The 12,069-nt window shown below is 34.7% G+C and overlaps 1 protein-coding gene across 1 annotated transcript in view; it reads right to left on the bottom strand.

The window, feature by feature from the left end:
• Window positions 1-10,190: 10,190 nt before the first annotated feature.
• ccne1 (cyclin E1) overlaps window positions 10,191-12,069 on the bottom strand; it is a 7,969-nt gene continuing 6,090 nt past the window's right edge. The window contains exon 10 of the mRNA XM_073836586.1: window positions 10,191-11,059. Within this exon, the coding sequence (XP_073692687.1) occupies window positions 10,943-11,059 (117 nt within the window). The 3' untranslated portion in view covers window positions 10,191-10,942. The remainder of the gene's footprint in view (window positions 11,060-12,069) is intronic.

Genomic DNA, 12,069 nt, shown 5'->3' on the forward strand with positions numbered 1-12,069 from the left:
GTAAAACACACATAATTACATTACATAGATCTTTCCCAATGTTCTTTATCATCAGGTAATCTGGGCGTAAGGGTGGGAGCCTTCGCGCTCTTAGGAAATTTAATTGCCGTTCAGACATCGGATCATTTATTTTCAGACTTCCACAAATCTTTTTACTCTAAACGCTTAAGCATAAAAAGAAATCAGCGTAAGGATGCTGAACACCAAACCGCAAATTGTTCATTCTGCGGCAAAAGGGTTTCCAATTGTCTGTATACTTTTGAAATATCATGCTGTCTTGCAAGCAAACAAAACAGCAAAATTACTGTCCACCCCCATAGAACAGACGAAGGGTTCCTCTTAATCTGATATACAACAAAGATGAGCCCTGATTATATTCACCCTCCTCTTCTTGTTTTAAATAGACTGGGAGCAGTGCCCAGAGACAGCTGGGGTGAGCTCAGCCCAGCTGATGCCGGATCAGTGGAGCAGTTTGTCTATTCAACCATAAGGGGGCGGCAAACACAAACTCACCCGGACATATGTGATTCATTCACAAGCAAATAGCATGCAAATGAAGAAATCTGACACATACATAACCCTCTTCTGTGTTCAATATAGAGGCACTGCACATGTTTAAAAACAGGCTTAACAGTTGTTCTCCGCCTAATAAGCTTCATGGGAATGTGTCATCGTTTAGAGAAAAAAAAAGTTGAAATTGGGAACAAATGTTTCTGTATAAACTCTTGTGGAAACAGCAGAAACATGTCAAGTTGATCTTGACAGGCTTAAGAATGTAATTTGATGCTTAAAACATAATAGGTATTGGATTTACAAGACATTCTTTTCCAAATTATTCCAGGTTTCTACTGCAGTCTGTGGGTGTATTTTCTGTACTGAACAGGAGGGGGAGTATGAGAGAGAGGGGGCAGACAAGATCAAATAAGCCTTGGGCCTGTCCCAAAACATACATTTGTGGTCTTGGGCACTTGAGAGCATGTGCATGTTACAGAAAGTAAGTGTGCAAAACTATCCCAGGTCTAAAAAATGCAAAAGCTCAGTGCCCTTAATGCACACTAAATCCACACTGCCTCTAACACTGCGGTATTTGAGGCTATGCGTATCCCAACATTCATTATGTTAGGGAACTTGCATGCCCCAAAACAAGATGTCAAGTGAATTTAATTTGTACAGTACTATATATGTAGTACTAGTATTTCAAGTCAGTTATTTCTATCTTTTGCTGTAGTGTGTCAGTGGGAAATATTAGTTTACATTCCAAACATTCATTTTTGCCATTAATTGTAATAATCCAGTGAGATTTTTGTTTGCAAAAGTAGTCTGACAACAGTTATTGCTCCACAGAGATCTCAGCTCATCATCATCCAGTCTGTCTGGAATGACATGAAGAAACAGAACAAACTGAGACAGACTAAATCCAGAAGAACTGTGGCAATGTCTTCAAGATGCTTCAAGATGGCTACCTGCAAAGCTACAGCTTTGGAAAAATGTTTTAGGCACTTTTGTGACGATGCTGTAAAATGAGGATGCTGTCAAAAATAATGTCATAAATAGATTTTCTTTATCAATTAACTTATTAACTAAATTAAATCAACATTTGGTGTGACCATCCTTTGCGTTTAAAGCAGCTTTTGCCTTACTGTAGGTGCACTTGCACATAGTTTTTCAGGTAGCTTTGCGGGTAGGTTTCTTGAAGCATCTTGGAGATGTTGCCACAGTTCTTCTGGATTTAGTCGGTCTCAGTTTGTTCTGTTTCTTCATGCCAGTCCGGACAAACTGGATGATGATGAGATCAGATCGCTGTGTCTGACTCCTTGTGCAAACAAAAATCTCACTGGATTATTGCGATTAATGACAAAATCAATGTTTGGAAATGTAAACTGATATTTCCCAATGACACACTACAGCAAAAGATAGAAATAACTGACTTAAAACCATTTTTTGTTAGTGAAAATACTAGTGGCCTAAGACTTTTGCACAGTACTGTAATTTATGTCAAATGTAAAGTGTAACACATTTTATCGGTGTAGAGACAACAATTAAATTGTGTTGTACATAAAGACTACTAAAAAGAAATATATATTATATAAATGTATTATATATATTATTCATTTATTATAGTGTGAAGTATTAAATGTACAAAATTGTGTAAATAAAGTTCTGTAAAAATACATTTTACAACACTATCTTGTAAGTGTGTCCCATTAGTTAATCAGTTTTTGTCTTTTGTTGTTGTTTTTTCAAAAAGACCTTTTGTAAGACAAACAATGATTATGTTATTAAACAAGAGTAAATTATTTCGCACTGTACTTCTATTGACTGAGCTGATTGTTCACTGTACTTCTATTCCTCACAGCCTCCTTTTTACTTCTTTTAAAAATTAAACATGGCGCTACCCTGACTAAGGTCTATATGCTAATATATGTCAAACACTAGTCTGAACAGTCTACTGGAGCTTTGCATATGCCAAGACAGAAATAAGTAGGCTATGACTTCAAAGCCTGGTTACTACCTAACAGCATACTTTTACAGTACAAGAAAATATTTCACATGAATATTACACATTTAGACATTTCCTCATGTTTAGAGTTGTACAGCATGTATATTGAAGTAGTGCACATGCACAGGGTACAGAATTTCAGACCCGCCATTAATCGGCCATATTAGCAGCACTGAAATTTTGCTGATTATTGCTGCTGAAAATGGTCAATTATTGTCATGTTTTTGGCTGTAACTAATCGGTCGGACTGGAAAAATAATTTGGAGTACTATAGACTGACAAAAGTTATATCAAATCAAGGAGAAGAGTGCAAAAAACTGTCTAGCTGAACAATACATTTAGTAGTACATTAACCGTGCAATCAATGCTGTTGTTTACATCCGAGTGTCACCAATATGGCCATGCATCTGGGTAACTGACAAAACCGTGACACAAGTGCAAACCCTCTATTCAAAATTGAATTCCAATGACATGAAAAAAATCTCATATTGCCTGTTTTCATAAACTAAACAAACAATATGTAGGATAATTATTTCTAAATGCATATGTACACTAGTATATGTCATTTCAAGCATTTGGAATATAATCAATATAATTTTAATAAAACTTAGGCTAAATTCATTTTACATACCAGGGTGAAATACTTCCTCTTGTCATTCCAATCCAAATTCTGAAATGTGCTTAATCCTTCCTATAATCACAAACATGAATAAATAGGTTAGTGCAGGTAAATTGCTGGATTGCAGTTTTCCGTCCACGTAAAGTTTGCCTAAATGTGACCTTGGACCACAAAAAAAGCATTGGTATATTTGTAGCAATAGACAATATGTGTCAAAAATTATGGATTTTTATTTTATGCCAAAAAATAATTGGAATATTAAGTAAAGATTATGTTCCATGAAGAAACTGTGTAAATTGCCTACCGTAAATATATCAAAACTTAATTTTTGATTAGTAATATTCATAGCTAAGAACTTTATTTGGATAACTTTAAAGGCCATTTTCTCTTTTTTTTCCCCCTCAGATTCGAGGTTTTCAAATAGTTGTATCTCGGTCAAATATTGTCCTATCCTAACAAACCAGACATCAATGGTAAGCTTATTTTTTCAGCTTCAGACGATGTATACATTTCAGACGATATAAAAATTGACCTTTATGACTGGTTTTGCGGTCCACGGTCACAAATGTTTGTAATGCGTTTGTCTATATGTTTACATCAAATCTGAGGGGAAAGTATTGAAATACTTTTGAAGCGGACTGACCCATGGGTGTGTCACTGTACTAAAACACAAAAGACAATACATTTGATGACAATGGATGGGGAAACTGACCTGATAAATTTAAATAAACCGCTTAAATATCGTCCGACTGCACATTTGCTTGCGTTTCTGCGCATGACACGCTCAAACCGCGCCCATCTTGACTTTTGTTGATGACGTCGAGGTGGGCGCCACTCAGCGAGTCACGTGTGTAAACAGTTGGTGCCACGTGGTTACGCGGGAAGCTTCCGTGACAGTTGCGTTTGACAGCTCGTGAGACACAATTTTTTGTCATAAGAATAGTTATATAATTATATAATTACTGTGATATTTTTATTTTAAACAAAATATTGTTTTTAAAAAGTTAAGTCGCGTTGAGAATAAAGTGATTAAAAAATAAAGTTTTTTTTGTAGCCAAGAATGCAAAGAAACATAAATGTTTTAGCTTGTTACACAGAAAAAGTCTATTTAGGAACAACAACTTAATAATTCGCTATATCTGTAAAAGTATTGTTTGTTTGTTTTCCAATGTATTTATTGTATGAATGGAGGTAAATATTAGTGTTTAATGTCGTTGTAGCAACATATGGTCCAAACCAAAATCCGAATGGGGACAATAAAGTATACTTCTTAATTTTATCATTTATTTAAAAACAAGTAAAACAACAAGGCAACTGGGATTATAGTGCTGGTAAATTTAAATAAGCAAGTATTCTGTACTAAATGTAGCAATAATAATAATAAAAATAATAATAATAATACTTTTTTAAGTAGCATAACTAGCCCTACTATCGTATTAAATTATTCAGGTAAACTCTCTTGAGGAAAAAAAAAAATTTAATAAAGACTTACTATTTTTGGGTGATAAGGATTATTAGACTGTACTGCCAACTATAAAATAAAGAGACCCAATTAATCATGATTTTTCCTTTTATTATAACAATATTGTATTAAAAGAAAACACAATCACTTCTACCCCATTAGTTGAACCGTTCTCAGTGAAAATGAGACAATGAAGATTGAATTTTCTCATTTGAACTGAAGAAAAGTTGTGTGTGAATAGCTTTTTAGCCCCCGCTACCTCTATGAACCGTAGGGGGCTTTTGATGAAGATGGCTCGCTAACAACCCGCGAAAAGCCACGTTTATTTTGCCTAAAACTGAGTCATCTAAATGAATTATCTAAAACAATTTACTCCCCACCCCGTGTCGTACAGGAGACAGAACAACACAACACAAACTCATTAATGCATGTAGGCTGATTATACATTTCAACCCTGACAGCACCTGAACTACTCAATTAACGATTACAAACAAGCAATTCACTCAAGGACTGGAAAGCTGACCCTATTGTTAGTCTGAAAAGAAACTCATTCTTGTGTCTGCTGCAATATACTGCATTAAGTGGCTTACAGACTAGACTAAGATCTTAAACACAGAGATTTTAGACATTTTAGATGGGCTAAGAGAGATGTACCAGTCGAAGATGTAAATAATATCATTCTACCTCATTAAAAAAATGTAGGTAAATCATTTCAGAATTTCATTTCCCTTTCAGAATCTACAAAAATGTTAATTATTTTACCAAATATAAGGGGAATCATACAAAATGCATGTTATTGTTTATTTACTACTGACTTGAATTAGATATTTCAAATAAAAGATGCTTACATATAGTCCACAAGAGAAAATAATAGTTGAATTTATACAAAATGACCTTGTTCAAAAGTTTACATCCCCTTGATTCTTAATACTGTGCGGTTACCTGAATGATCCACAGCAGTTTTTTGTTTGGTGGTAGTAGTTCCTGAATCCCTTGTTTGTCCTGAACGGTTAAACTGCCTGCTGTTCTTCAGAAAAATCCTTCAACAGAATGAAGATGTTTAAATAATTTTTTTTTTTTTGGCAAAATATCATATTTTTTTCATTTCGTACTGCCCTTTAGAGGCTACAGAAGATAGTTACATGTTTAGAAGATAGTTACATGTTTCCCAGAAGACAAAATAAGTTAAATTTATCCTGATATTCAAATTCAAAAAGTTTTTACCCCCCTGGCTCTTAATGCATGTTTTTCCATCTGGAGCATCAGTGAGCGTTTGAACCTTCTGTAATAGTTGCATATGAGTCCCTCAGGTGTCCTCAGTGTGAAAAGATAGATCTCAAAATCATACAGTCCTTGTTGGAAAGGCTTGCTGGAAAACCAAAGAATTTGTGGGACTTGAAGGATTTTTCTGAAGAACACAGCTGTGGATCATTCAGGTAACAACACAGTAGTAAGAACCAAGTGTATGTAAACTTTTGAACAGGGTCATTTTTATAAATTCAACTATTATTTTCTCTTGGATAGATTCTGAAAGGGGTATGTAAACATTTGACCTCAACTGTATAATTTATTTTTTATTCTGTTCTATTTATCTGTGATATGAATGACTGTAAATATTAGTGTTCATTGTCTTTGTGGAAACATAAGGTTCAAATTCCTATATGGAGACAATAAGATACATTATTATTCTGCAATATATTTGAAAGATTAATAATGACTGCAAAACGCACTGAATACTCTGTCCTAAAAGTAGTGTTTTTTTAGTATTTCAATTTATCCGTGATATGAATAACTGTAAATATTAGTGTTTAGCAGGGTCAGAATTGGACTTTTCCATTAAGGGGCAATTTTTATAATCACCTTATTATTATAAAAATCATATGTTGTCTTTAATGTCAAATGCTCACCCAATTAAACTGTTGTCAATAACAACAGACTGTTTAAAATCGTATCTAAATAATACATCCAAACCAGGAGCTCAAAGGGCTGCAATTATATTATGACAGAACTCATTTTGTAGATTATTACTTTTTATATCGTTTTAATGAATATTAATATCGATATAGAAAACAATATTAAACGTTTTTGTTTCGTTTTGGGCACGTCACATTCTGGCTTCATAGAAAAACATGTCAATCCATGATGTTAGCCAAGTCTGGCACAAGTCATGCAAAAACACCCTTTATAATCACTGAAGCTACGAAATTAATATTTTATTTACATCGTACATGCACTGTGTTGTTTGCAAGCATGCACACCTATCAACAAGCTCTGGTGTTTTCAGCGCTGAATAATCTAAGCGCCTCTGATTGGTCAATGCATTCCTAAATTCAACAGAAACGCATTTTTATTATTATTATTATTATTATTATTATTATTATTTTAAAATATTTAGTCACGACTGGGATTCCAGAACATTTTTGTATTTTTTGCCCCCTGACTTGAATATATGTGCCATTTTTGCTGGTGTTCACAAGGTCCAAATTTCCATATAGGGACAATACTTTTTTTTTTTTTATTATGTGATCTATTTTTAAAAATTTAGTCACAACTGCCAACTGGGATTCCAAACCTGCTCTGTTAAAGACATATTTCAACCTATTCTTTCTCCATAATCCAAATTGAAACTTACACCAGCTTCTTCTTGAGGACAAAATTGCTTCAAAACAAATGAAAACGTGACACAGTACAATCAACATTGAAACCAGTTCTCAAGAGTTTTAACCAGAACTTCAAGAAGCTATAAAATTACTTTTACATTGTATCTGCATTGTGTTGTTTAGCATTTTCAGCAGTGACTAATCTAAGCGTCTCTGATTGGCCAGTGCGTTCCTAAGTTCAAAAGAAATGCATTTGATTGGTTATAAGGCTCAGCGCTGCACAAAACAGTGCGTAAATCTGATGCAGTGTGAGCGAATCTTAATGTAATTCAGCAAATTAATACTTTCCATTCATTTTTAAATTTCACTGTAATCGCGTCAGCCTTAATGCATTATTAATTGCCCCTTTGTCTTGAATTTATGTGGCATTTTTGTCACAAGTCTTCGTTAATTTCCGACCCTGGTGTTTAGTATAGGATCCAAATTTCCATATGAGGACAATAAAAGACTTTTCTTTTCTTTTTTTATTCTGTGATCTATTTTAAAAATGTACTCATGACTGCCAACTGGGAATACAAAACTGTCATGCTAAAGATATATTTCAACATATTCTTTCTACTAAATCCAAAATTAAACCCACACCAGCTTCTTCTTGAGAACAAAATTGCTTTAAAACAGTCTTCATCTTAAAAAACTAAAATGTAACACAATACAATCAGCAACCAGTTCTCATGTGTTTTAACCCGAACTTCGAGAACTCTTTATTGGATCACGTCGCAGCGGTTCATGGCATTATGAATATTAGTGGCAGACAGGGGACACAGAGCTTCGACTAGGTGTGACTTTTGGCGGTGGTGGCTGGGAGATCATCCAATGGGCACCTGCTGCTGCTGCCACCAGCGTCTGTGCGGAGAGAACAAAAGGGGCCATTGAGCACATAACAGCTGTTGCGCTGTTGCCTGCCTGAGGGCCCCCCGGCCCCCAGGGTCTGTCTGCTGGGGGGAAAGCCCCCTCCTCCTCTTCAACGTTGACCTCCATACAGCTCTTTTAAGAGACTGCATGGTAGCCATCCTGCTGCCACATTGTTAAATACAGAACAGTGACGTGGGACTCCATTCACTGTCAACCTCGGTAAGGTTAAGAGATTAGCATGAGGGACACAAAGCTGCTAGGAGATGATCGTTCAGGTTGAGAAGCTTTCGTGTACCTCATCTTCAAACCCTTTTGGAATCAACCGCTTAATCTGCCATAAAGGTTTTTGTAATTACCTTGGTCTACATTGTATGATACATAATGCTCATTGTTTTAGTGTTGAAACAATGTACGCATGTCACATTTCAATGAAATAATGCAAAGCATATTCAGCAGTTTGCCATTTTCAATAAGTGAAATAATAAAGCCAAAAGCAAAATTGCCTTAAGCAGATTCCAGTCACCAGCACAGCACCCAAACACTGCCAGACCAAGGCAGCAGAGCGATTGTCAGTGTGCAATGTAATGAATTACCCTTGTCTCAGCAGCAGCTGTTGAGGAGCTCACAGACCTCAAGTCCAGCCTTCTGATCGTGACAGACAAAGCATCACACTGACATCTAGTGGATCATGTCCTAGGTCTCTGTAACACTCGCTCTCAGACTGCAAGCAGAGGGCACTGTGTATGTAGATGCACGAGCGAGACAGCCATTACAGGCCCTGTTCACCATTTTGTGACGTTTCATAGATCTCATACATGATGCTCCACTTCAGTGCATCTGCTGTTTGTGACTCATGTTGTACATATTTTCATTTTTCACTCTGCATGGATTGCTTTTTGACAATCAGCTCAACTTAGATATAAGGCTGCTTGTAATTCAATTATTCCAGTTCCATTAGCAGCCAAATTAGGTTGCTTCTTTGTACATGTACATCAAATTACACATGCTTGAGTTTTTCCTGTTTGTATCCTTGTTATTAAATGGTTAAATATATCTAAACCACTTACTTATCTATTAGCAGCCCATTTATTTCTTTGGTTGCTCATTTGTCTCTCATTTCACTGCCAAACTGAGAATTATTGATTGTAAACATCTTATTCTTTTTTTAAAACAGTAATCTTAAATGACAAAAATGTTAATATTAACTCAAATATAAGAGATGGTCTAAAAGACGTTTCATTATCATTTACAAAACTAGTCAAAAGTTTGTAAACAGTAAGATTTTTAATGTTTTTTTTTTTATATATAGAGGTCTCTTTTGCTCACCAAGTCTGCGTTTATTTGATCCAAAGCACAGCAAAAAACAGTCTTTTTTTTTTCAATATTTTTAACCATTTAAAATAATGGTTTAATATTCGAATATATTTTAAAACAATTTATTCCTGTGACCAAAGCTACATTTTTAGGGTCATTACTCCAGCCTTCAGTGTCATACGATCCTTCAGAAACCTAATATGCTGATGTTTTTGTGCAAGAAACATTGTTAACATCATTAATATTGAAAACATTTGAGAATTTTTTTTTTTTGATGAAAAGATCAGCATTTATCGGAAATCAAAAGCTTCTGCAATATTACACACTATACCATTCAAAAGCACGTCAGTTATTATATTTGTGTAAAGAAAATATAGGAAAATCAATACATTTAACAAGGATGCTTTAAACTGATAAAAAGATAAAGACAATTCTAATCTTACAAAAGATTTTATTTCAGATAAATGCTGTTCTTCTGAACTTTCTTTAAAAAAAAAAAAAAAAAAAAAAAAATATATATATATATATATATATACATACACATATACACACAGCCATTCATAACCCTTTTTTTTTTTGAGCCACAAATCAGAATATTAAAATAATTTCTGAAGGATCATGTGACTGGAGTAATGATGCAAAAAATTCAGCTTTGAAATCAAAGGACTAAACTACATTTTAAAATATATTCAACAACAACAAAAAGGTTATTTTAAAAATATTTCAACTTGACTTTTTGCTGTACTTTGGATCAAATGAACGTAGGCTTGGTGAGCAGAAGAGACTTCTTAAAATAAATAAAATTATATATAGTATAGGTAGTGTATATCATAGGACAAAAGTAAAAACTTACAAGTAGTTGTAATCACATCAGAAGACAAATCAGCATAGTAAACTTAACTGTCTTGAGACAGTGGCTTTATTTAGACATATGATATAGAGAAATGTAGCAGCATCTTGTTTAAAAACAAACCAATAAAAAGTGAATGGTCAAATTTGGTTACAAACACTCGGGATGCGACCAGAGGAAAATCTTAAATATAAAATCTGAGTCCTAGCTTCTGAAGCTGGTGATTTCTCTGGTCCTTTCTGGCAGTGAAGACTCGAGTCCCCATGACAACCTGTCAGGATTTTGCTGGTCCAAATGGCAACCTGAGCCACAGAAACCCATGCCCATATTTGTGTGGGGATCTCTGTGGTCATCTTTCCATCTGCTCCAGTCCCACCCTCTTTTAGCAGCAATCAGAGCCAGTAACAGCCCTGAGATTTTGGCAGGTAGTCTACATTTGTAAAAAAAAAAAAAAAAAAAAAATAACCAAACCTTTGGACCATTAAAACAAAAAAGTATGTCATGTCTTTCAAGTCTCTCATGAAGAGAAAAAAAAAAAAAATTAAAAAGAAGCATAAGACATTTTTGGTCTTGAATCTTATGTATGCGAAACGATGCTTGGTTTTGTCCTGTAATGCCATTGATTTGTTGATTTTCATTTAAATTCATCAGTCAGGGTCGTGTCCTATGTCATTCATTAACGAAGTCAGGAGACTGTGCTCTCAGGCTTCTCACTGCTGGGTGGTGGTGTGAGCACTCCAGAGGGAACTGGAGACCTCTGACTGCTCTCAATGTCCACTAGCTGATAGGAGTGCACCCTTCCCTGAAAAATAAGAAAAGAAAACTTTAGTACAGAGGAAGTGAAAGAAACAAATGTTGCAGCTGGGGCAAAACATATGCAAAATTCTTTAGTGGGAACAAGATAGATGGTAGTGTTTAAGCTCAGTTTTTTTTATACACACACACAAAAAAATAAAAATAAATAAAAATACAGTTGAGGTCAAAAGATTTCATACACCTTGCAGAATCAGCAAAATATTAGTTTTACCAAAATAGGAGGGATCATACCATTTTTTTTTTTTTTACACTGACCCGAATCAGATATTTCAAAGACGTTTACATAAAGACGTTTGCATGATTTTGAGATCCACCTTTTCACTCTGAGGACAAACTGAGGGACTCATATGCAACCATTACAGAGGGTTCAAACTCTCACTGATGCTCCGGAAGGAAAAATAATGCATTAAGATCTAGGGGTGTAAACTTCTGAACAAAATGAAGATGTGTGAATTTTTTTTGCCTAAATATTATATTTTTTTCCATTTAGTACTGCCCTTCCGAAGCTACTTACATGTTTCCCCAGAAGACAAAATAAGTTAAATTCACTCTAATCTTTAAATTCAAAAAAATCATAATGCATTGTTTCCTTCTGAAGCATCAGTGAGCATTTAAACCTTCTGTAATAGTTGCATACGAGTCTCCCAATTGTCCTTAATGTGAAAAGATGGATCGAAATCATGCAGTCATTAGTTTTTCCAGCATTTGTGTATTTGAACCCTTTCCAACAAAGAATTTCTGAAAGGGACTGAAAGATTTGAGGAAGAAAAGCAGGAACTTTAACTGTTCAGGACTCATGAACAACTATCACTTAAAAAAAAAAAAAAACCTGTTGTGAATCATTCAGGCACACAACACAGTATTAAGAATCAAGCGATGTAAACTTTTGAATGGGCCATTTTAATGAACTCAACTATTATTTTCTCTTGTGGACTATGTAACATCTTTAATGAGAAATATTGTATTAACATCAGTACCAAAAAAAAAAAAAAAAAC

Source organism: Garra rufa, chromosome 3 (genome assembly GCF_049309525.1).
Source record: "Garra rufa chromosome 3, GarRuf1.0, whole genome shotgun sequence".
In the NCBI taxonomy this organism is placed as follows: domain Eukaryota; kingdom Metazoa; phylum Chordata; class Actinopteri; order Cypriniformes; family Cyprinidae; genus Garra; species Garra rufa.